Genomic DNA, 27,233 nt, shown 5'->3' on the forward strand with positions numbered 1-27,233 from the left:
TAAATTGAAACAATACAAATATTTTTAATTTAAAAAACAGATTCATTTTTAAATAAATTATGTGTTCCCTTTTCTTGTCTGTTTCCTTACTTATATTAAGTAAGCTGCAACGTTTTATAGCAGCGTTTTTCAAGAAAGTTTTGTGACTGGGGGATTCTGGGAGTTGGAAGTTCACCGAAGTTTAAAGTTGCTGAGGTTGAGCAATGCTGACTTAAGAGTAATCTGCCTCCTCAAGTTTTAAATTTATTCTTGGGCAAATACCTTCGCATGAAAGAGGAGAACAGCAGTAACGTGGCAGCCTTTACTGACTTGGCAGATTCGAGAATAAGTTACGTAGGCCGAGTCAGTCTTCACCTTTCAAGGTATGGGGAGGCGGTTCACCAAAGCTCCTCCCGCCCTGCCCGGATCCCGGTACCGTTGGGCAGGCTGCAACTCCACAGTGAGTGAACCGCGCCGACCTGGAGCATGGCGGAGTCGCAGATTCTTTGCCTGGAGGATACTCACGTCAACGAACGGGTTGGTGAACAGAATCCGCGATACTACTACAGCGAGGAGCAACGGCGGGCACTGGAGGTCCTCGTGGGCGACGGGGAGAAAGCGTATAAGTCGCACCTGAAGAAACAGCAGCTGCCTGATTTCCTTTCCAGCAGAGAGTTGGAGGTCTTGCGGGGAGGCTGGCGTGCTTACGATGCCCACCTGGAGACTGGCAAAACGGTCACCGGACCTTCGGGAAAGCCCCTTTCGCTGTCTTACTGGCCCGAATGCTCCGACACCGAGATCCCTCCGCTGGACATGGGGTGGACTCATAACTATTTCTACCGGGGAACCTCGCGTCTAGCTCTGTACACGCACCCGCGCAAGGAAGACAAGGCGCCCCACGTCAAGCAAGTGGTGCGTGAAACGATTCAGCAAGCGAAGAAGGTGGGTAGTTCGCCTTTGCGCCTTTCAGATCTGAGGGCAGCTCCCCAACCAGCCAGCCAGCCAAGGCCAGCGAAGTCCTCTGCCTTCTGACCTACCTCGACGTAAGAGCTAACTTGCCCCATAATTCCTCCAACTTGAGCGAGGGGTCTCTTCCTTCCCTTCACCGACGCGGACGTTACCTCTCAAAAAGGTAGCGTTTGCACCCTCGCCAGGAATCAAATCTTGTTTAATCAGTTTCAGCGTCTTGTGAAACCTGCTGCTGTAATTGATTCGGTGAATTATATACAGTAGCTGCATAAGCTACGGTGTGTACTGTGCAACAAGCATACTGGAACATCTCTGGAAAGTTTTGTTTAGATTGACAAAATCAGTTGAAGGAATGTTGTTCCAGGCCCTAAACATTTCCTGTCCACTAAAGTCCCTTCTCTAATAAACCAGCATCTTTTTTTCTGCTTACAGCTAACAAAGGTTCGGTTTAAAGAAAGATTGCTTAATTTGCCTCTGGAAGGAGCTTTAGGATATATAGCTTATAGAATCTTATGAAAAACCAACTCTACAGAACAAGCTGTAACATGTTCTTTGAAGTGATCTGTGTTGTTTTTTTTTAATTTTCAACAGAATTTTTTTTTCATTATTCCATGCAAATTTCTCTGACTCAATATATATAGATCCTAAATTTACCTTTTAAAAAGTTAGGTGAATTATTTTAATTATTACAAAGTGCAACCATTTTCCTTATGCATTCAGCCAAAGTAAAATAAATGGTAATGACATTAAGAATTCATAGATTGTGTCAATATTTTTAAATTATTAAACCACACTTTCATCTCTTCTGAAAGCTCGTGTTTTATATATTGCCCATAATAATTTTACAAGATAGAAAAGATACCTCCCAAGAACATTTGAATGGGATTTATCCTACCAAGGGAGAGTATCTGGTTGATCTTGTCTGGGCTAAGGAAATAATTAGGGTCAGATATTAGTAAATACTTAAGAGACTTCTGGAAGAAAAATAAAAGTTCTCCTTGAATCTAGTAGTACAGTATTTTACCATTATCACTTTTAGGATTTGAGGGCAAGATCTTGGCAATATTTTAGAGCAACAAATGAAAATGTCACAAAATATTAAAACTGCTTTTAAGTTCATTAGGCTGCTTATTAACAAAGCAATGTTTATGTAGAAAATGTAAAGTCTTTAATGAATAGAGCTTCTAAAGGGATTGTGGGTTAGGCAATACCAGGTGTTATAGAAGTAGCAAGGACTGTGTTTGCATATGGCATCCACAAACTAGCCTAATGTATTTTGAGAACCTGGCAGTAAATACACACTCAGTAGTTGGGTTACTGGTTATCAGTAGTCAGGAAAAGCAAATTTATGTTGAATGGAGTAACACTTAGAAATGTAAATACTCATATCTTGAATATGTGTTCAGGAAGGCCCAGGAAACCAGTTACCTTTTACAATTCTCACCTTCCTTTACTATTGGCCATTTGAGCTGCTATGAATATAGTCCAGCAACATTTGAAGGATCAAAATATGCCTAATCTTTATTCTAGAGCAGGGGTGTCAAGCTCATGTCATTACAGTGGCGTCATGTGATGTAGCGGGACTTTTCCCCCCTTTGCTAAATGGCATGGGCGTGGCCAGCGTGTGACTCATCTGGCCCATGGGCCGGGAGTTTGACAGCCCTGTTCTAGAGGAAAGGGATGTCTTCTTTAAAAGATAGATGACAACTTTAAGAACATTTTGCAGACTAATCCAGCCCTTGCAGGTTTTTTTGTAAGTAGCTGTCCTAGATAATTTGTTCTTCAGAACTATCTAAAACAATATAATACGTAAATCCTAAAATCTTAAGGTAAGTTTTTTTTTAAAAGAATTCAATTTTAATTTTTTTCTACTTGGAAACCGCTTCTGGACTTTGCTTAAGGGTGGGGAAAAAAATTGATTTTGGGTTTTACCAATTAGATCAGTGGTTCTCAACCTGTGGGTCAGGACCCCTTTGGGGGTCAAACGACCCTTTCACAGGGGTCACCCAAGACTTTTAGGAAAACACATATTTTTGAAAAAATACGGAAAACATAAAATAATTTTATGGTTGGGGGTCACCACAACATGAAAAGGTCGCGGCATTAGGAAAGTTGAGACCCACTGGATTAGATAGTCTTGTTATTATAGAAATGGCTAGTTTATATTATTATGTAAAAATAAAAAGTTAAGGTTTGATGCTGCTATTCTACTGCACCAAAAGGAGTCAGAAGTCATTGTCTTTTCTTTTCTTTTTTTTTTGCCCTACACTTTTCCCTTCCCTCCCCCTTCTTATTTTCTTACTATTTTTTTTGAATTTTTGTATTTTAAATTATAAACTAATAAATAAACAAAATATGCAAAAAGAATCTAAATAAGAATTTAGGTTTAATTCTTATGAATTCATTTTAAGTCAGTTGATTGGCATTATATTAATATGTTATAAGGAGATTAGAAGTACTACCGATATGAGATTAGTAATGATAACAAATGGCTGTGAGGTTTGGGTCCTCTGGCTTTTACATTGGAAGTTTTCCATCTTTGATTCTGAGGAGATTGTGCTCCCCACTTAGAGCCAGTCTGCAATTTGTGCATTCACCTTTTCTGTTTGTGTTACTAACAAATGTGTTTTTATTTTCCATTTTCATTTTTGTACAGTCACATATATACTGTGCACAACCGGGGCCATATAACATTAAACAATAAACACAGCCATTCCTCTTGTCAATAATACCCCAAAAATAGAAATCCAATGTACCTTTTCGACCCTCCATGCACCCTTTCTGTTGCCCCCCTCCAACTTTCCATCTTCCCTCCATCATTCCCCTCTACCCTACTTCCCCTCCCCCTCTACCACTCCTCTCTCCCGATACACTCCCTCCCTTCCTTCTCACCCTCCCTCCAATCCTCTCTACCCCTCTTTCTTCTATCCCTCTACTCCTCCCTTCGGTGTATTTCTACTATCTATTAATATATTCAGCTTGTCCTATTTTTACACTGGAATTAAAGAGCAACAGTATACAAGTGCAATCGCGTTACTTTGAAATCTGACACATACTATATACCCCCCCTCCCCCCTAAGACCCCACCTCCCTTCCCCCCCCGACTTCCCAGAGCCCGTACACGGTATAGATTTTTAACAAACACAGTCTAAAATATATTAAGACAAAGGAAGTAAAAAAAAAGGAAGTCAATAACACCTGTGTTGAACTCAGCTTCTTCCTGTTACACTAACTTTGAGCAATTTAGGGTTCTACCACAAAACCGCGGACGACAAAATCGCGGTCGACGAAAGCGCGTATGTGACGTCATCACAGCGCGATGAAAAAGATCGAAAAAGATCGAAAAATGTAAAAATAAAGCTAAAACCTTCCCCTAACCCCCCCAAACCTAACCCTAAACCTAACCCTTAACCTAACCCTAAACCTAACCCTAAACCTAACCCTTAACGTAACGAAAAACCTAACGCTAACCCTTAACCTAACGCTAAACATAACGCTAACGCTCTAACCCTAACCCTTAACCTAACCCTAACCCTTAACCTAACCCTTACCTTTATGTGAATCGGCTTGCTGTAATTTAATTTTTATTTCAATTTTTCGATCTTTTTTGTCGCGTTGTGATGACGTCACATACGCGATTTCGTCAACCGCGCTTTTGTGGAACGCGCTTTTGACGGGTCACGCAATTTAGATTATTCCTAATCTTAAGAATAGGCTATCTGGAATTTCTTAGTCCCGTATTTGTTTTGTGTATAGTCAATCCATTTTTTCCAGTCTCGTTTATATCTCTCATTTGAATGGTCTTTAAGATATGCCGATATTTTAGCCATCTCGGCTAGGTTTGTAACTTTCAATGTCCATTCTTGAGTTGTAGGCAAGTCTTCCTTCTTCCAGTATTGCGCCACCAACAGTCTTGCTGCCGTTATTAGGTGCAGAACCAAGTTGGTCTCTACCGCTGTAAAGTCAGTACATATACCTAGTAAAAATAACTGAGGAGTAAACTTTATCCTTCTTTTAAAGATATTTTGCATGATCCACCACATTTTTATCCAAAATGCCTTAACCTTTTGACAAGTCCACCATATATGAAAATATGTAGCATCGAGAGAACCACATCTCCAACATTTAGGCTGTACATTCGGATACATAGAAGCCAGCTTTTTAGGATCTAAATGCCATCTATAAAACATCTTATAAAAATTTTCTGTCAGGTTTTGTGCTTGTGTAAATTTCACATTTCTTACCCATAATCTTTCCCACGTGTCCAACATTATTGGTTCTCCAATATTCTGAGCCCACTTTATCATACAATCTTTAACCAATTCCGTTTCCGAATCCATCTGTATTAGTACATTATATATCCTCTTTATGTGCATTGAACTTTGATCTCTTATTTGTTTAAACAAATTATCCTCAACTTGGATAAAACCAGTTTTTTGGTCTATTTTCCACCTGGCCTGTAATTGGCCATACTGGAACCATGTTTGAACTACCTTCTCCTCTTTCAATACCTCTAAAGATTTTAGTTGTAGAACCCCCCTTTCCAAAATGAGAAGTTGTCTGTAAGTGGTTCTATCCTGTTTTTGTGCTATATTCATATTTTCAATTGCATGTCTAGGAATTTCCCACATGGATAACTTATCATTTAATTTGTATTGATATTTTTTCCAGACCCACAGTAAAGCATTTCTTAAGATATGACTTTTAAAATTCTTATCCAATTTTTTGTTAAATAACAAGTAAGCATGCCAACAATATACCAGATCGTGTCCCTCGATATTCAGTATTCTATCGTTGGTTAAATGGGTCCAATCACTAATTGCGAATAGCGCCACTGCATCATAATATAATTTTAGGTTAGGTAATTTCAAGCCTCCTCTCTCACGTACATCTTGCATTATTTTCATCTTTACCCTCGGCTTTTTTCCGGCCCATACAAATTTGTTGATACACTTCTGCCATTCTAAAAGATTCGCATCTTTTTTAAGTATAGGTAGCATTTGAAACCTTTTCTGTTTGAAGAGCAGATGGCAGTGGTAGCCAGAAGGGCCTATGTACAGCTTCATCTTATGCACCAGTTGTGCCTGTCCCTGGATCTGCTTGCTATCACTTTTACTATCACTTTCCAATTGCATTACTGTAATGTACTTTATATGGGACTGCCCTAGAGGACAGAAGCCATAATTTCTCCAGAATGCATTGCCATACGTAGTTATGCTCACACCCTGGTACAATAGCAACACTGTTTTGTGAGCTATACTGGTTCCCAATAGATTCTCAGGTCAATTCAAAGTGGTGGTTAACATTTTCACAATCCATTCCTCCACTGATAGAAGCAGGATCTGCTGTACCTGATGGCATTTGCCTATCCCACATGCTGTACTAGAATGGGCATGTTTCAGTTCTCTTCCCGAAGGCAATATCATGTGGCAGGACACAGGAAGCATGCCTTTTGTTGCTGTACCTGTCTTCTCTCCTCTCCCTCTCCCCCTCCCTCCCCCCCCCCTCTCTCTCATCTTGGTCATTTTCCTAAGCATTGGAGTGAAATTGATTTTACACTTTGAGGGACATAGGTAGAAATAAGGCTTCCAACCGCCTATTAGATTTTGCTAACGTTTTTAACTGCATTTGGGGCGGGGTTCTTTTTTGATTGTATATTGTCAAGAGTTGCAAGTTGGGTAATGATATAAGGTTACTAAATAAACATCACCTACATTTTGAACCTGATCTTCTTTAAGCTCACATGCACACAACTGCTTTATTGTGCTCTCCAGCCACATAGTCAGGAGGGATTTAACTAATTCATTAATTAACGAAAGTATACAGCCGCCCACCTCACTGAATGTGACTAACAGTTAAAAATAATCCCACAATCTTTAAAGCAAAAAAGAATAAAAGCAAGATTGCAGAAGAACACTATACTGCCCCATATTTTGCTGTCCCTACAGTGCACTTTCACTGCACATCCAGAAGAGATCCATGCTGTAATTCTGTCTAGATAGTTTTAACGTGCAACATTAAGAACGCTGTGATTGGTGATTTCCTCAACTAAAATCTCAGATTTGCCAACCATCCACTATATAAAAAGTTTCCTCTAATTATTATGCACAGTATTCTTACTTCATGCAGTATTTTTTCTTCTTTCCTATCATACCATTCATTGATCAAACATTTTTTTTAAATAATCTCTGGAATTGTGGGTTGATGATTGAGTGTTTCCTGTTAATCACCAGGTTGCATCAAAGTTGTATGTGTTTTTTTTATCTCTTGCTGGCATGTGGTAGTAATTTGGCTTTGTGCAGTCAGTGTGCAATTGCTAAATAAGTGTTAATGAAGACCTAAAATTGGAAAAATATGTTCAATTGCAAATACTGATAAGATATATAAACTTCTTATGAACTTTTAGTTTTATGGTTTATGGTTGCATAGGTATTGGATTTCATTGTTGTGACATGCCCTATAATGGAATGTGAGAAATACGTTAGCAAAGAGGGCAAAGAGGCGTTGCTAAGGGAAATGTTCAATAAGAGACAGCACTATCTACCCACAGGTAGATAGTGCCCAGGGCAAGAGTCTCTTCAGAGCCCCTCCCTAGTTTCTTGGGTGATAAAGGAGATGGGACAGGAGAATTGACTTTCAGACTTGCAAGGTTTTATCAGAAGAGCATTACACTAAAGTAGAATTAGCATATCTGGTCACTAGAAAAGAAATGTGGTGGCATCACTTTCCAATCTGGAGCAGAAATGTATGGTTGGGTTTTATAAGCATGCTGATGATACTTTATAGTGTATCAACCATACCCAGGACTTTATGTACATGTTAATCGGAAGCAGGGAGAGTATTGAGCTTTGAAGAACCCTACATAGCTGGGATCTTGGACTTGAGCTCTTCCCCGACCCCCCATCCCTATCAACATGGTTGGGAACTGGTTTTGGAGAAAGAAGGAGATTCATTGCAACACTGGGGCTTCCATTTTCAATCCCCTAAAGTGATCTAGTAGATTCCATGTCTGATGGTTTTAAATGCCAGTGAGAAATTTTGGAGGACACTACTCCTATCTCATAATTACTATCAGTCTAATTGCAAAAGATAATTTGCAATATCATTCTTATCATCCCCCAGTGACACAAGACCTTTACATGGTGGTGAGGTTTTGTGTGCTTTGAGGAAAATGAGAGCTACGCCAGAGATTCAGCCATAATGGACAGGTCTCATCAGAAGGAGTCAGATAAAATTACATAAATCCATACTGGCTCAGTTGTTGCCGGGGTTAAGAAGGACCACATAGAAGAGGATATTTGAAACAAGTTTTGGAAAGAACATCATCTAGAATCAGAAATAACAGCTGGAAAGAACATTATCTAGAATCAGAAATAACAGAATGGAGGCTAGCAGATCAACATTGATTTATAATATGAAATGAAGGCAGAGAAAGCCTTGCCAGAAGTAACTCAGACTGCAGAGACAAACCAGGGGGAGTTGGCAGCTGAGGAATTCAGCAGATGTATGGAATAGTTTTCATTTGGAAACCAGGCAATCTCTCCTCTGCCTCAAAAATAACAAAGCCCTCTAGCTAAAGAAATGAAAGAATTGAAACAAAAATTAGCTGATCATATAAAACCACAAACATTTCAGAATAAGGCTGCCTATGTTGAAACTTGTTCCAAAGAAATAGCTAGCACAAACATTAAAAGGTGCCACAGTGCAATATCAAATATAAGGACCAGGAAACAAACCAATTAATCTACAGCACAGCTGCAGTTATAACTGAATACCTAGATGCAAAATCAACTAAGAAGAAACAAAGCCGGGCAATACACCACCAAAATGGAAGATAGGATCAGCAAGCTGAGATCAGATGCAAAAAAGCTAGAACAGATGAAAGAAAAGAAACTGAAGAACAAGAAGACCAAAGAATACCTAATCAAGAAATACCACTTTGAAACAAAGAAGATCAAGGAAGCACTAGAAATAATAAGCAGCAAATGACAGCTGTAGCCAAGAAGATCAGCAGTTATGAAGCTTGAATTGCAAATTATAGGCAGAACCTCCAATTTTAATCAAATCACAAGCATTTCTACTAATCCATCAATGGAGAAACAGCAGTGAATCAGTTAGTACCTGACAAGGAAGAAACAGTAGATAACCCCAAAAAAATAAAATAAGGATGCAGCTTGATTAAAGGAGGTGAATAAGAATAAAAAAGGGCAGCTGTTCTTCAATATGCATATTAATTTCTGGATGAAAAAGTAGGGAAATGCTTATCACATCTTTGGATGATACAAAACTAGATGTGTTACTTTAGAAGACAAAGTTTAAAACAGTTCTGATAGATTAATAGGCTGAAAATAACAAAATAAAATTTAATAGTTATATAGCTCAGAGGAAAACTAAATAAAATGTACTGATATAATGTGCAATAAAGTCCTTTTTTATAATATATGTGAAAATGTTTGTATAAATATACTAGATAGTAAACTATATGAGGAGCAGTATGGCATAGCTCCTAAAATAGCAGATGCAAATTTAAGCAGCATTAATAGAATCCTAATTATTAAATCATAGAAAATAATAGTTTTTCAGTATTCCACATTGGTCAAACCCTACATGTATCAGAAAGATCAAGCTGGAACTTGTGCAAAGAAAGGAAACAAGAACAATTGTGTAACTGGAAACAAAGCCTAAGGATTGAATGAGGTAACCAAGTTCAGGATATTCAGCCTTGAGAAAAGACCTAAGAAAAAAAATTCCACACCTAAAAGTGTGGCAGAAAGAAAAACATCAAAATCTGTTTCCTTATTACCCGAGAATGCAAAACACAGAATAATGAACTATGGAACAAATAAACTAGAGAAAGGAATTTGGTTGAACAATAAGAGCCGATTGATAGTGGAGTTAATTACTGAGGAAAATAATGAGAATGTCTTTGTTGACTACATTGAATTAAAGACTGGATAGCCTTCTGACAAGGATGCTTTAATTTGGATTCCTGTAACAAACAGTGAATTGACTTGGTTATTACAATTGGCTCTTTCTTCTTCATAGTGCTAAGACAATGTTGTTACCTAAACATTTTAATATATTTTTAAGAGGTAGCATAACCATAAACAACAGTTTATATTTCAATCGTTGAGTTCTTAGTTTATATGTGTTAATATGCTATTGTTAATTTTGTGCTGACTCAAATAATAGGAAATTCACCCAACAGTGTCTGAAGTGAGTCATCATCAGATGTCTTAATAATGAAATCCTTGGGCTGTTTATTCCTCAACCTCTTAAGCCACTTCTAGGTAGAATCATAACCCAAATTCAAAAGTAAGCCAAATGTCTATTATCGGTATATATTGAAAGAAAGAGAAAATGAAGAATGTTACATTCTCTGCCTAAAAAACCCATTGCCTTTATTATTATAATCTAATGGCAAGTGTTAGTTAAAATTCTAAGACACAAAGAGCCAGGTTTTTGGCTCCAGTGGTTAAGGTTCTAGGCTAAAAAACACAAGATCCTGAGTTCAAATCCTGTTTCAGCCTTGAAAGCTGGCTGGGTGACTTTGGGTACTCAATGCTTTCTTAGCTCAACCCATATCAAGTTTTTATTGTTGTAAGGAAAATAAGAGGAGAAAGGTGTGTCGAATACATTCACCACCTGGAGTTTTTTGTATAAATAATGAAGACAGGATAAAAATAAAAAAGTAATAAAAGCTAATCCTACCATTCAACAGGTCAAGGAAGGAGCTTCCCTAGAAAATAGAACTTAGATAACTGTCTAACTTAAAAACATGTCACTTTTATTAAGTTATTTTTTATTTCACAACTGCTTATATTTCACATCATATCTCTATTGAGAAATATTTAACAAATGTTAACCTTTTGAAAATGAAGTTGATTTCTTGCAGGACTGGTGAAAAGCTATGTATGTTATGAGGAAGATTTCCAGATTTCCTACAGTTTTGTAGTTTACATTTTTTTTTCTGGGCCTGTTTCACAAGGGGTGGGAAACCAATATTGTAGTAATGTATTAATCAGTATTCAACTATGGGGGTGGGGGGGAGGATCTGGGAGGTGAAGTCCAGCATCTAATAATTGCTAAGATTTAGAATCACGATACTAAAGACTGAACCTGCCATCTTCTGCATACAAAACATGTGCTCTACCATTATTAACTAACCTGTACCGTTTTATCTGAGGCCAAATAAGAGCCAAAATGACTATTTTTAAAATATATGCAGTAATTTTTTTAAAGAAATATGATTATTATTTAGGTGTTCTTTAGATAGTATTTAACACAGGACAATCCATGCAAGCCCCAGGATGAACATTCTTAACAAGAATAAACTGATTTTTCAGGCAGGAAGACTTACGCTATGAAGTGATGGGTTCTTGAATAAGTTAAAACATTTGTTTCTCATTCACGGAGTGTGGGTATATATGATATGATATGCCTACATCAGTACCTTTTTCAACATTACTTTTTAAAGTAAATGTGTGTTTTCTTCTTGTGCATGTTCAGATAATTGCAATAGTCATGGATCAGTTCACTGACAGGGACATCTTCCGAGATATAGTAGATGCAGCATTCAAACGTCGGATCCCAGTCTATATGATCTTAGATGAAGAGGGCTCCATACTCTTCCTGGAGATGTGCAAATGCATGGACCTAAATGATTTCCATATCAGGGTAAGGGTATATTTACTGTGCAATAATTAATATAATTCATAACTGATTAATACTGCAACATATTGTTCATGTTTATCTAGGACAGATTCAAGAACCATGTCCTTGACAGAGGGTTTGAATCTTCCATAAAATTTTGTAGATGGCATGATTACCAAATATGATAGTTTAATACAGATAAATACAACAGACTACAACTAATTTTTAAAATCACAATTCAACCAAATCTTTTATGTAGTTAGTACCTTTTTTTTAAAAAAAATCTCACTTTGACTTTCACATTTCTTCCTTTTGCCATCTCTTTTCTCTTCATTTTTTTCTCTTATCTTTTTCCTAAAAAGTTTACTAAAAGAAAAAGGAAATTGTGATGGTGATAGTGATGTGAACTATAATATTTCAGTATGTAATGTATTTATAGGTGAACCACAAAGTGAAAGCAAATATAGAGGGAAAATATTAATTCTTTTGAAATCAAAGTTATTTCAAATTTCAGAACAAAGTTCAGGACACTGTTTTATTGGTTTGTGGGAATTCACAGCTGATTACAGTTAATGAAAGATTAGCTGTGATTTTAATTGCAAAAATCATCAGTTTTTCCCCTAAGTTAAATAAAAAGAAAATTAAATACATTTTTAAAATGTCAGTGGGATTTGTAAGCATCCATATTGTTCTTTCATGTCAACATTTGATATAACTTTCAAGTATCAGTTGTATCAGCTTTCATGTTAACAGCATTTCATATATGGTACAAGTCAAGAAAGTTTCTACAGTTAAGTAATATTTAATCAGTTTGCTTTTTTATCATGTTTCATCAGACAGAAAAAATATTGCCCGTGCAAAAGTCCAAAAAAAAAAACATTGATGATAGTCAGAAAGTCTTAAAGCATCTTGTCTCAGGAGAGTTTGAAAGAAATTGCAAAAACCTTCTGAAATAATCTGTTTGATCATAAATCACTCTTTCTAAGTTTCTGATTCATCTTGCCCAGTCTCCAATAATTCATAGAATTTTATGCTGCAAAATCCTATAATTTGCTAAGAGGACACAGGTTTAATTTATGATATATTAAGTTAAAGATTTTATTCAGAAGGAAAATTTTGGGTAGAAGTGATGGATAGCTGGTCCCTGTGTGAGCAAACCTACTTGAATTCAGGAAGGGATGGAAGTTGTAAACCATCTTGTAGGCAGTTTTGTAATAGATGACAATGATTAAATTGAATTTTAATCCTGATGTAACATAGAATTGTTAGAATTCATAGGAATTTGAGGATCTCACAATCGTAGGATTGTAGCTTGTTTTCACAAAGCAACAAAATAATATGATCTACTAGATTTTTAGAATGGGTCAGTATGAGAATATCTTTTACTAATTCCCAGCATTTTTTTCTATAAATATAGCAGAACATAGTGCCATCGTAGTCACAAATAATTATGTACCTGGAATATATTTTATCTACTTTTTATCAAATCACCATGAGACTTGGAGAGAAATAAGAACCTTGGTAGCTCTTTTCTTACCTCCACTGCCTTTCTTAGGCAGAGAACCCCTAGGTCAAAATACTTAAGGCTTCCTATGGCCTAAAAGAAGAACAAAATCTCTTCTTCCAGGAAGATGGGAGGAAGAAAGCTAGACTTTAAACCCTAGAGCACAGAACCATATATTTGACTGCAATATGCAATGTTTATAATATATGTGTTTTATAATAGTATGCAATAAAGTAATTAATTTTGCTGAGTCATATCTACGAACTTTCTGTTGAGAAACCAGTTCCTGAGTAAGTGGTCAGAGTTTAGAGCAGTGTTTCTCAATCTTGGCAACTCTAAGAAGGGGTTGAGGAATTCTGGGATCTGAAGTCCACACATTTTTAGAATTTAGAATTTCCAGAGCTGAGAAACACTACTCTAGAAAACCAAGATTTCCAACCCTGCCTAGATCTGGTTGTTACTGCCATCATTACAGGAGAAGAACTTGCTCTAGTACACCAAGGATATACTGTAGTTATAGATTCTCTTGCAATTCCTGACATCTCTCCAAATTCTCAAGTTGCCAGTAACCAAACCAATAATGATCCAGATGGATTGGTCATTTCAGACAATGAACCAGTTAGCCAAACAAAAAAAAACACAATCTAGCACACGGGTGTCAAACTCACCATGTCACGTTGCTTTCACGAGACATTTCGTGACATTTCCCCCATTCGCGAAGCTGGGGTGGGTGTGGCCTCCATGTGACGCATCAGGCCCACAGGCCGCCAGTTTGACACTCCTGATCTAGCACGGTTCTAGGCCCAACCCTGACCTAATAATGGAAACCATTACTGGAGCAGCGGCAGCCAAAGCTGCTCTTCAGTATTGCGAACCTGCCTCATATGTATTAGATTTAAAGCAAATTTAATACTTTCCTTGTTCAAAATAAACAACACACCTGTCAGATCTCTATAACAAATGACATTGGAAACAAGTGTAATATGTTCAAGGACATAAAGATGTCTGATAAGTAGATTTGTTGTAGAAAAGCTAATGAAGTCAGAAAAAAGAATTCCTCATTCCTCATACTATGAGGAATTCAAGATACTTCAAGTGTCTCAAAAGTAAGCTCTATTTATAGAGAAAGAAAGTAAGGGTTACCTTCTGTGCCTCTTTTCTTTCATCTGTCTTGCTTTCTTTCCTGGCATGAAGCCACTTTATTGTAAGAAAGCAAATCAACACCTGTCTTTTGTTCTAGTAATGGAATAGGCTGTTTTCTTATGATAATTAATCCCAGTGATCTTAGACCTGGGGGTTTCCACTGGCCAAGCCAATGGAAATCCCAAATAGAGCGTATAATTAATGATGCAGAAGATTCCTGAGAATACTGTAGGCAATCCAGAAAACAAATGGATCATTGAACACATCATCCTAGAGTTACCACTAGAGCCACAAATGACCATTAATAAAAAAAAAATCAAATTATACACAGTTGTAATTCCGCAGAGAAGCCTCTAATGCTTCTCTCGAGGTGAAAGGAAAGGTAAAAGGAAAGAGAACAAGATGACCAGCAGCAAAGTGGATGGCCTCAGTTACAGTAGAAATAAGTGTACTCAAAAACCAGGTAAAGGAAGATCATAATGGAGAAAGTCTTTTTTGATTGCTAGGAATTGGCAACAACTTGATGGCACTTAATCAATCAAAAATGGAAGAAATTGTAAAAGGAGCAATCCCACCTTTTGATGTAGAACACACCACATTGAATCACTAGGTCTCCCTTGGCACACCAAAGACTATCTTTTATTACCCAGTCAAAAAAGTGATTGCCATCCGTTGCTTCTGACAGAATAAGCAATACAAGACTATGCGGCTGATTCCCAACTTTTAGTTCAGGATATGGGCTGACTGAAAGTGGTGTCAACTTCAAAACAGATCAGGCCTGTCGCAGCCATCTTTCCGTTTCTCAGCTTCTCTCCCATACTGTGTGGCAAGCCAAAAAATGGAAAGATGGCTGCAGCAGGCTGGATTTGTTTCAGAGTTGACAGTAAGATCCCCCTAGAAAGTGAGAAGCACCTGGAAAACCTCAAGCACGCACACACACACATTAATGAAAGCCAGGGTCACCTCTATTCCTAGGAAGGTCCTTTGGTTTCGGGGGGTACTTCTCATGAAACTTCCTGATCAATCAATCTGCCTTCATAACCTGTGCTTTTACCCATCTAGCTTCTGACATGAATATCCCTTTCCACTGGACTAGGTATTGGAGTCTTCCCTTCTACAGCCTGGAATCCAAGATCCTCTTTACCTCGTAGTGCTTCTCCCCTTCTACTACGATTGGACCTGGAGCTATCCTTGCTACTGGCCTCAGCTCTGACCCAACCACTGATTTACGTAAATTGTAATGGAACACCGGGTGCACTTTTCCCACTACCACACAGTATGGGAGTGGGGAAAGGTCTGGAATGTCAGGCTAGTGCCTCATGGTATGTCTCCCCCCACCCCCCATTTCATTGACAGGGACTAGCAGATGAAATATGAGGTGAATTAATTGATCAGAATTAATCCAGATCTACTATATAAATGATAATTTCTGGGGGAAAAATAAGTAAGAAAGACACCACAATTCTATTCTATTTGAGAAAAGTTATGCACAAGTTCTGCACAATTTAGACACCGGACATTTTCAATATGAATGCTTGGCTTCATGCATCCTCAACCTCAAAGCAGCTACAAAGTTCATTTTGTGGGGGAAAGGGGGATATTTTGCAAACCGATTCCCCAAATGTTGTAAATCTTCTTTAGAAACAAGGCAATCTTGATCCTGAGATGCTCACCCAGTCAGTCTTACTCTACAGATTCAGACTAGCTCTGAAATGTAATCACAGTTCTTAGTAGAGACTGGCATGAGCAGTTAAATAAAAACCTCCCACATGTAGCTATAGTTTGCTACAGAACGATGCATTCTCTCAAACACACTGGGCAATTTTCGGGCCCCAACAATGGCCCCTGTAACACCAGTGCTCCACAACCTGCATTGGTTACCAGTCTGCTTTAAGATACAATTGAAGTTATTGGTGATTACCTTCATGGCATGGGTCTAGGTTGCTTGAGGGACCATCTCACCCCATTGGGATTGGCCTTCTCACTCACGCCGGCAGGGGAGGCATGCTGTGGATTCGTCAGCCCAATTTTTTCAGCTGACAGGGTCCAGCAGGAAGGCCTTCTCTGCTGTTGTTCCTGCCCTCAGGAACATCTTGCCCTTGTGAGTTTGGCTCAACCCTCCTATCTTTTGTAAAGGTCTAAAGATGTGGCTTGGAGTACTAGTGGGGGAACAGTACAATGGAGGTGGTTGATTGAATAATAACAGATCCCACGTCCCCTCATTCAGCCCCCCCTCCCCATGTGTTCTGATTTTAACTTTTTTTATGTTTTAACTGAATATGTAACTAAGCCATCCAGAGTTACCCTATGATAAGATGGGCAGCCAATAAATTTTATTTGAAGATAGCATCAACTGCTTTTGATTTTGTTCAGAAATGAACAGCTAGCCACTATGATGCTTTAAGCACAGGCATAATATGCTCTAGTTGATTTTTTTGTCAAAACCAACTTGGCTACTGAGTTTTCTATCAACTGAACAACTCAGCCCCATGTAGAATACATTACCACATTTAAACCTGGAGAGTAGTTGCCTGCACCACAGGTTTAGGATCATTATCTTCCAGAAAAGAGTGTCATTGGCATATAAATTATAACTGTTGAAAGGTACTTTGGGCCTTTGCCTCGATCTGGGAAACCAAACAGAGGAATTCAGGTCTAGAAATACCTGAAATTGTAAACCTGCTTTCTATGAGAGGTTGGCATTTATTCAGGACAAGGAAATGTAGTACTTTTCTGCCTAATTGCTCTTCACATCCTTATTTCAGCTGGATTCAGTTTCAGATTATTCTCCCTCATTTACTGAGTGCTTTAGCTATTCAGGGAAGCTTTACTGTTTCCTGAAGATATCACAGAAAAAGAGACATAGAGACAGCAGCATACTGATAGCCCTTGGCTTCAAATCTCCTGATCATCTGGTTCTATGTAGATATTGAAAGACACTGCAAACAGAATGGAACCCTCGGGGACACCATATAATAGCTCCTGTTTTGACGAAGAATAGTTTTTGATACTATCTGAAATGTACCTGAGAGAGAGGAAGGGAAACACTTAGAAACTGTGACTCCAGTTATCAAACCTATCTTGTGGAATTATTATAGCTGAAAGATGAATCAGAGCTAAGAGTGACATTCCCTCTGTCAGATCCCAGCCCATCCATTAGACTGGCATGACATTCTCCCCCTGTGCCCATCCTTAAGTCAGTTTCAGATGGGTAAAATAATTTAGTTTCTCCAGTACTCCCTGCAGTTGAGAAGCCACTATTCTCAATCATCTTACCAAATCATAGTTACCGTATTTTTTGTAGTATAAGGCGTACCTTTTTCCCTCAAAAAAGAGGCTGAAACTCTGGGTGCGTCTTATACACTGAATACAGCATCTTTTTGCCTCCTGAAACCCTGCCGCCTTCACCAAAATGGTTGTGGATAGCCTTTAGGAGGCTTTCAGAGTGCTCCTGAGGGTTAGAGAGGGCAGAAATGAGTGAAAAACAGGCCCTTTTTTGCTAATTTCTGCCCCCCCAAGCCCCCAGGTGCACTTTATAAGCCTCCTAAAGGCTGTGCATCCCCTTTTTTGCAAAAAAAATGAGCCCATTTTCATTAAAAAAGGGCTGTTTTTGGGAGGTCTGCAGAATGCAAAAACTTTTTTTTTTTAATTTTCCCCTTTAAAATCTTGGTACGTCTTATACTCCGGTGCATATTATACTCTGAAAAATACGGTGGTTAGGTACTGGTCATAATTGCTCATCTCTGAGGGTCTCCAAAGCAGGTTTCTTAAGAAAACATCTAATGATTGCTTCCTTTAAATACAGGTTAGTCCTCGACTTACAACAGTTAGTTTAGTGACTGTCCAAAGTTATAACAGCACTGAAAAAAGTGATGTATGATCATTTTTCACTTGCAACCATTGCAGCATTCCAATGTTTATGTGGAGTGATTCCCTTAACAATCGTGGCAAGAAAGCAGGATCATAAAATGGGACAAAACTCACTTAGCAACAGAAAAATTGTGCTCAATTGTGGTCATAAGTCGAGGACTAACTGTAAAGAGGAGCCCTTCTCTTAGACATTTTATGATCCTGCTCAAAAAGTTCAAACAGGTGTGGCTATTTTTTACCTCCACACACCTCTTGATGCTTAATCTACCTAAGTCAATACGATGTAATGATCAAGTGATAAGATTGGGAAAATCTGATAGGTGGGTGCTTGGTGAATAGCCCTGTCTACCACAGCAGTTGTTTTGTGAGCATACCTACCATACCAAAACTCCAAATGTGCTCTCAACCCAAGATATTTGCCTATCTCTAACATAAGAGATCATAACCTCCCTTTGTGCATTATTTAATGTGTCTTTTCTTTTTATCAGAACATTCGTGTACGTTGTGTGACTGGAGTCGGGTTCTACATGCCATCAGGGAAGATCCAAGGCAATTTGGCCAGTCGTTTCTTAATGGTAGATGGTGAAAAAGTCCTCACTGGATCTTATAGGTATACATGGCTTGCCTTCAGGAAACCAGAGCTTAAAACTAGATTTATGTTGAAACGTTCGAAACATGGCATATTCCATTTCCCCCTAAACATTTAGCATTTAAAATCAGACAATTATCCATTTACTGGGGCTCAAAATAATATTTTGTCAGTACTATCCCACCCTAGTCTCTCTTTCTGAATTCTCCAGATTGCTTTGGGTTGCAACTATTATTTTTATCATTGGCATTCTGGCTGATGCTGATTGGAGTTCAAATCCAATAACATTGGTAGGATTCCGGATTGGGTATCCTATGTCCGCAACTTTATGAGTCCTTCTATCTGACATCTCTCAAATAGTTTCAGAATGGACATAATCTTTTTGCCTGCTTGTTTGTTTTATGATAGAGCTATTGAAGGCTAAACAGTAAGTTATGATAATTATATATTGTTTCCATTTTCCAAAGTAGAATTCTTCCAGGAACAGTTGTAGGGTGCAAATACATATGTATATGTACTGTTCTTAAGTCCTGACTGTGGGCTTCTTATAGGCTATTAGTGCTTGGAAGGATGTTATGTTTGCAATATTCATTTTACTATTCTACTGAAATATTTCGGGTGACGTTGCTTCTAAAAAACTGAACCTAATTAAAAAAAACCTCCACTATGTAACAATGTAGAACAACATTTTAAAAAACCCACAAAATGTTAATATAATGTTTTTTTCTAAATTTGTAGATTTCATCATAAACAATAATTCAGCTTTCTTATGAGGAGAAAAGTAAACAGATATGTTTACATATCAGATTTCTCTATATATGTTAAACTGAGCACAATTTTTTCTAGAAAAAATCCTATTATGTACATTTGATATATATCAACCACAACACATAAAAATCAAGTAAAATTATATATATCCATTCACATAAATGGAAAAGGCTAAATAGATAGTATCTAGAAGAGCAGCAATCAATATTAAACATGCCCCAGATTACAAAACATAATTGAAAATTTGCAGCCAAATGTTTATTACAGAAGGCTGTAAAGCATTGATTATCTCAGATTTTGGAAGTTGATATTATTTGAACCCAAAAACCAAACTTTAGAGGAGAAAACAAGTTTGTGAATTCAACATCCCTAGATCCCTCCCTCGCTCTAAAACTACTTGGTGCACCATCTAGAGATCCTCTATGGAGATGGGCAGTTTTAACATTTGTTTTAAATTTTGAAAAATCAATAAAAATGTAAAAGAACTAAAAAAAAGTTAACGTTAAAGAATTAATAAGTGGTAAAATTTCAGAATATTTTAATGTTCTCAGTACATTGAAATCTCACAAAACTTAGCTGTGATTTTAAATTTCTAGGTAGCCAAGATCAGCAGGGATGCTGGCTGCCTGAAAAAATGTCAATCCATGTAGAGCAGTTTCTCAACCTTCAACTTTAAGACATGTGGACTTCAATTCCTAGAATTACACAGGCAGAATGTTGCCAAGGTTAAGAAACACTGCTGTAGATAAAAACCTATTATCACACCTAGCATTATACTAAAGCTAATATTGCAAAAGATTAGGGCAGAGGTCCTCAACCCCTGGGCCTCAGCTCATTACTGGGCTGCAGCCTGATCAAAATCAGGCCCCGGGAGAGATAGGTAAGGACGCACATGTGAAGCTCCACTTGCACCAGCGGAGAGCACTTGTACAAGTAGAGCTTCGTGTGTGTGCACAAGCACTCTGCTCAAGTGCCCTCCGCTTGTGCAAGAGCAAGTGCTTGCCAGTAATGCGAGTGGAGCTTCATGCACGAGCGCACGCACCTTCCGCTCGTGTGCAAAGTTCCATTCGCACAAGTGGAGAGTGTGCATGCCACTCACACAAACGGAGCTGTGTGTGCGCGTGCACCTGCCACTCACACCCCATCTCTCCCCTGCACCAGGCCTGGCTGCCAAGCTGGAAAGTTTGGAGACTGTTGGGTTAGGGCATTATCGGTGATGTATATCTTTATTAGCCTTACAGCTAAAAGCACAGAAGATGACATACAGTAAAAATCACAAAAATCTAAAATCACTGTTAAATAGCTGTTTAAAAGTAACAAAAACTAAAACTCAAGCAGGCATCACAAGAAGATACAAAAATGCAGCAAAAATGAATTACTGAAAAATACAGAATAACAGAAATGTAAAGACACCATACCTGTCTTCCTGTTATCATATTCAATATCAACTTTCTTCAGTACAGCCCCTTGTAAGGAACAAGGACTTAATGAGTGTCAAAGAAACAGGGAAGAAGGAAGCAAAGTACACCATAAAGGCATTCTATTTTTGCATTTCCTTCTTATAACAGGATTTGGGAGTGGGGGGGCGGGGGGGGGGCTTTTTGGTTCATGGATTATTCCTGGTAGCAAAGTTACATACACTAATTTGAATGCCATACATCTAGTCTTAGGAAATATTCCCTGTGATTCTTTTGATAAGAAATAAAAAATTATGTTTTTTCCTAAGTACTTGATTGGGTTCAATCAATTAAAATGTTATGTATTTCTGAACAGCAAGAGGTTAAAGTTTTAGAAAATAGTGATTTCTGATTGCAGGTTTTTTCCCCCTGGCAGCAAAAGTCTGACAGATTTTCCCTGTTTTACAGTTTCACGTGGGCCTCATCTCACATAAACAGAAATATTCTCTTGTGCCTGAGTGGACAGCACGTTGAAATGTTTGACACTGAATTCCGTGAGCTCTATGCCATTTCAGAGGAGGTCAATCTTTACAAGGAGTTGAACATTCCCTGTCCTTTCCGTCATGGTATTGGCAATCTTGGTTTTTCTTCCTCTACTGTAGCCCGGAAAGTTATCAACCCAAAATATGGACTGGTGATAGGTATTACTCCAGGTGAAATGTTGCGCCGTCAGAGGGACCAGTCACAAGAGAAACTTGAAGGAAGAGAAGACGAAAGTGAATCAAGTAAACGACTAGATAGTTTTCTTAATGACCTTATAACAGTCAAGCAGGTGCTGCCAGATATAGAACCTCCACTTGAGAATGTGAGCACACCAGAACCTCAAAAGTTATTTTCCCGATTCCACTTAGACCTCAAATCCAAATCCAAATCCAAAGAGTCTGTCTGTGACCATAGGAAGGATGAATTGGCTGATAGGGAAGTCAATTTCAAACAAGGCAAGAAGTTTAGCAGTGGATTTTTCAGAAAGGCCAAGCGACCTCCACCTTTGAATGTTGATGCCAACTCTGCTACTAGTGAGACTGCTGAAGACTTGATGGGTGTAAAGATACCAAAGGAATGCAACACCAGTTTTCATAGTACTGGAGACAATTCAGGTAAATTTTCCTGGAAAATATTCTCCCTTGTTTTATTTCTGTCAATGAATGCACGTCACACAATCAGGCTTTCATTTTGAAAAGATATGCAATTTCCTTCCTTTCTCCCTCTCTTTTATCCTTTATTTTTCTAAAATTATCTTACTGAACAGTAGGAATTCAAAGGGAAGAGGGTGGCTATATGAAAGTATATTCTGTAAGCCTGACCTCATTCAATAACATTGTTTTTAGGTGAGTAGGAGAAGAAGCTAAATACAATAACCATCCTTTTGGTTTTAAGAAGGAAATAGATTGTCATCTAGAGCAGGGGTGTCAAACTCAAGGCCCGCGGCCTGCATCCAGCTCGCAGGGTGCTTAGATCTGGCCTGCGGGGCTACCCTGGAAACAGTGAAGGACCGGCCTGCAGTGCTTCTGCCAGCAAAAACAGAGCTCAAGAGGGCCTTGCGCAGCCCTCCCGAGCTCTGTTTTTTGTGGCAGAGTGCTTGGGCCACCACAGGTGCCCCAACATGAGTGACATCAAGCTGGCCACACCTACCCCATTCCCCTGAGGTCAAACACAACCTGATGTGGCCTCCAATGAAATCGAGTTTGACACCCCTGATCTAGAGTTCTGTGAATAGGGAATCATGTAGTATATAGTATATGTTCTTAAACTGCTGTAAAGAACTTCAGTTAGAATTGCTGATGCAGATTTTGGAGTTATTGGCATTCAGGAAGTGCCTTGAGGTACTGCAGCTGAATTTGAAATAGATTCATTTTCTCTTATTTAAGTTTTCTGCTTTTTTACACTCCAAAGTGTGCATAAGGTAATTTTGGCTTCTTTATCCATTATTAATGGTAAAAGGTTACATGGGATTAACAAGATAAACAAGATAAATCACGGCAGGTTCACACCTGTGGAGACTGTAACTCTCATCCATTTTATGCTATGATGAATAGACTCCACAGAAAACAATTCCCCTTGTTGTTCTATATGTAGAGTATATGTATATTTGTTTGTATAATGGCTTGGGGAAGATAAAAATAATACTGGAAAAGATCCCATTTGTCTTTTTAGTTTTGCACAATCTAATACAAATGAGGTAATTTCCTTCCTTACTGCCAAGGAGTTTGTGTGAGGGACTTGGGAGAAAACAAAAAGCAATGAAACCACAAATGAGCTACCTGTAATATCTAGCTAGTAATATATTAGCTTTTGCAAAAAATCTTTGAAGTGACCTATGGAACCCCTCACAACATTTAAATTCTAGAGCTACAAAAGAAGCAATTTAGCTAATCTCATAGCTGTAGCACTCCTTCAGCAAACTATGAGCACATTCTGCTGCTATATTTTAATTATTAATATTCAGAGACATCTGTCTCCACCATGGAAGGCAATAGTTAAAATTATCATGACTTAGCCATGGATATATTATCCTTCATTAAATATTTCTTTTTCCTTCTTAACAATGAGTTGTTAATTTTACAAGGGTGAACTAAAAATATACATTCACAAGGGCTTACAGCAGCAATAAAACCATACATTTTACATAAGAATTGCCTTAGCCAAAATGTAAATGCAAATATTTGTTTAAGATTCTCAACTCAGTTTAGATATGGTACTGAAGATATGAATGTCTTCAGTCTCATATGAATGAATGCACTTGGTGACATTCTATTTTTTCATTCTGAAGAGGGATTTTTGCCTATACAACTTTGTAATAAATAAGAAATTAGATCTGATCAGTCTGTAGTGAACATATCTATATAGCCTACTTTGCAAAATATAATTCATGGAAATGCGAAGAATCCTTTTCTGATAATAAAAATTACAATGCTATGTATGGGACACAGCAGATTCAGATCATAAAAAAGCAGCCAAGGGGTTAAAGTTCTCTTTACATTTCACAGCTTATTCTTGTATGGAAAATATTATTAAAACTTCAGGTGCTGTTAAGGCCCCTTTTGGAGACTGACAGTCTACCTTGTTTGATTAGAAATCTTTATAGCACAAAGTGCACAGTTTTTTAAGTAAATGTGTTTTGTTTAATTGACCAGAGGGCAAGTAGCAACCCCTAGTGACAGAATTACGGAATAACAGGGCCTATGTCCCGATGTCTGCCTAGCTTTCCTAATTATTTTTATATTGTTGTCAGATAAAGTATATGGATATGTCCACAAAGTAACCAGTGGTCAGCTTGAATGAGCAATCCATAAATTGGCATTGAGGTTTTTTTCAATAGTGCTGTCTAGTGGCTAAGTTTGTATAATAGCACTGGTGATTAACAAAATATGTTGATATAAAAGTTAAAGATCAACGGTAGTTGCCCAGAGTAGCTAAAAATATTGTAGGAGTCTAACAACTGAATACTCAAAGACAATGACTTTCTTTTAGAGGTCACAAGGTTGCTTGACCAGTAATTAAATTGGAATCTTAGATGAAAATACCTATACAGGTACTATACAGGTACTACAGTATTTTGTCTACAGGTAGTCCTCGACTTATGATCATTCACTTAGTGACTGTTTGAAGTTACAACAGTACTGAAAAGGAGACTTATGACTGTTTTTCACACTTACTATTATGGTAACATCCCTATGGTCACATAATCAAAATTCAGATGCTTGGCAATTGGCATGTATTTATGACAGTTGCAGTGTCCTATGGTCATGTGATCACCTTCTGCAACCTTCTGACAAGCAACATCAGTGGGGAAACCAGACTCACTTAACAACCATGTTACTAAGTTAACAACTGCCAGGATTCACTTTAACAACTGTGGCATTAAATGGGGTAAAACTCATTTAACAACTGTCTTGTTTAGCAATGGAAATTTTGGTAACAATTGTGATAGTAAGATGAGGATTGTACTGCTAGTTCAAGATTATGAGGGAAGCTGAAATTGCAAACATCTGAATATAATCAGATTGGCAGTGTTCTATTGTAACTGACAGATGCTGTGCAAAGCTCTTCAGCTAAGATATTCTCCATTAACAAATCCTTTTAAGTGGACATCCCAGGAAAGTGATTTAGCCACTCTGCTTGTTTAAACATGATCCTTCCCCATCACTGGAGTTCCAATAAGCCAAAAAAAAACTTAAGTAACTGTATATACTAGTGTGTAACAATATAAATCACAGACCGGATGCAGAATAATTTAAGATTTAGTATTTAGAGTATGAAATGGCAAACAAGGAAAACAGTAAGCATCTGTCTCTTCTCTACTTTTCTCTTTCTGAAATTAATCTTAAATTAATTTGTTTTTAGCATTTACCTAGTTAACCCCCAAAGACACCTCTGAAATGTAAAAAAAAATAATGTTATTAAAAGAGCTGGCCCAATTTGCTATCTTTAGTGACCAAGAAAATTAAACTCCTCCTTACACAAACAAAAAACCTATTGGACTGGCAATTTAATCTTAAGTAGTTATAGCAAACCACCATTCTATATTGAGAATATAGACTAATTTGAATGTTACATACAGCTCTGTTCTCTGTTACCTTACAGTATCACTCTACAACTGTAGAGAGAGCCTTCGCATAGGTTCACCTGGTGTGACCTTTCCTAGACTGGAAATATTTTATTGTCACAGTCATCTTGCGTATGGACTACTGCAATGGGCTTTTCATAGGGCTGGCCTTGAAGACCACTTGAGAGCTCTAGGTATCTGGAATGCAGCAGCACAAGCAGTTGTGTGGCACTTTGGTATGGCCATATAGCATTTGCATCTAACAAGCTGCACTGGATATCTGGTACAATTCAAGGTGCTAGTTAAAACTTATAACGCTCCTTATGGCATAGGGCCTGATTATCTCAGTGACCACCTCACTCACATCATTTTTGCCTTTCCCATAAAATCTGAGAGAGGCTGTGCCCTTCATATCCCATCCATTAAGCATTGCACTTGATGGAACCCATGAAGTATGCCTTCTCTGTTGCAGCACCTATCCTCTGCATCCCCCATATGTTCAAACTGCCCTGACTGGACCATTGTTTAAATGACCTGTGGAAGTCTTTAAAATAAGCCTTGTAAACTTGCCTTTTTCCTCAAGTCAGGGATAGGTTAGGCTCTGTCCACCCAGATCATATGATGGCATTTTTATGGTGCATACGTATTTGTTCTTCATGTTGTGTTCATATGGTTTTAGTTTTGGTTGCAGAAATGATGGTTTTACTTATACAGTTCCCAGAGTCGGTGCCGAGTTAAGCAGCCTTACAAATCTACATTGTAAAGAAATAAACAAATCTGTCTTTAGGCTTTTCAAGGAAGTGCTGCAATGCAGCAGTTGTGGCATTAGTGTCACATGAACAGCTTGCTGAATATGTGGCTCAGGCTCTCTCTCTTCCTGCTTGCTCAGTTGGGGGCCTTTCCCAGCACCAATGCCTGTGACTTACTTGTAGGGAATAATTAGGCAAAATTGTTGGCAGCAATAAGCAAGCATCACAGTTGCTGGGGCAACAGTTCTAGAGGAAAGGAACAGCCTGGGGGTGATCTTAGGTGGAACTAATGTGGGTGGGCTGCTGCTGTCTTTCCTAGGTTTGTTCAGCTAGCATACCCAGGATGTCCAGCAAGAAACAAAAGGGGTTGTCAGAATCTTGCCTATATGATTTAGGATAGCAAAATATCAGTGTTTTCTTTTTTAAATATATGTATGTCTATTTTTATAAACCTTATTTGTATATTTTCTATTTCAGATAATATAAGTCCAAGTTCCCTCCCAGGGGGAAAAAATAAACAGTCACTCTGTATGGTCTCATGACTGAAGAAAAACTACTGGAAAATTAGAATTCAAAAGGCATCTACTGGAATATACGATAAGTGCATTCTTTCAAACTTTCAGTCTGACATCCTCACAATGCTGCATGTAACCACTGCAGTTTCCAAGACAGAGCTGGTATTGCCAGTTAAAGCACACCAACTGAGTAAAACTATGTTCTGGAAGATCCTTGCATAATGGTAGCAATATTTTTTTTTAAAGCATGACAACTGCATTTTGAATTTAACTCTATCGAAATGTTGCTGAGGAAGAGTTGGGTGGCCTTATAAATGTCTAAATAAATAACATGTCAAGGTGCTTTCCTTCTTTTAGTGATATTTTAGTTTGTCAGGCTTCAGATTTAAAAGAATGTGGTTGCATCATTGATAACTGCACTGAATTTTATTAACTTTCTGGGATAGAAAATAAAAATGAAATTAGTTTGAATAAAATATTTTTTAAATGTA

At 38.0% G+C, this 27,233-nt stretch overlaps 1 protein-coding gene across 1 annotated transcript; it reads left to right on the forward strand.

The window, feature by feature from the left end:
• The first annotated feature begins 327 nt into the window (after positions 1 to 327).
• SACK1F (scaffolding CK1 anchoring protein F) lies at positions 328 to 27,233 on the forward strand. The gene is made up of 5 exons (XM_087723209.1): positions 328 to 921; positions 11,458 to 11,625; positions 18,607 to 18,728; positions 21,341 to 22,029; positions 26,705 to 27,233. The coding sequence occupies exons 1-5, from the start codon at positions 466 to 468 to the stop codon at positions 26,767 to 26,769; spliced, it is 1,500 nt and encodes a 499-aa protein (XP_087579335.1). The 5' UTR covers positions 328 to 465; the 3' UTR covers positions 26,770 to 27,233.

The sequence above is a fragment of the Thamnophis sirtalis genome, unplaced genomic scaffold, assembly GCF_051295495.1.
Source record: "Thamnophis sirtalis isolate CommonGarterSnake01/CBP01778 unplaced genomic scaffold, rThaSir2_p1.2 scaffold_9, whole genome shotgun sequence".
In the NCBI taxonomy this organism is placed as follows: Eukaryota; Metazoa; Chordata; class Lepidosauria; order Squamata; family Natricidae; genus Thamnophis; species Thamnophis sirtalis.

What these genes read in the sequence shown, in the direction of transcription:
- SACK1F (XM_087723209.1), top strand. Translation starts at nt 466, where the DNA reads ATGGCGGAGTCGCAGATTCTTTGCCTGGAGGATACTCACGTCAACGAA. An exon ending in CGATTCAGCAAGCGAAGAAG is followed by an intron (nt 922 to 11,457) that starts GTGGGTAGTTCG and finishes GTGCATGTTCAG; the next exon opens with ATAATTGCAATAGTCATGGA. An exon ending in TAGTACTGGAGACAATTCAG is followed by an intron (nt 22,030 to 26,704) that starts GTAAATTTTCCT and finishes TTTCTATTTCAG; the next exon opens with ATAATATAAGTCCAAGTTCC.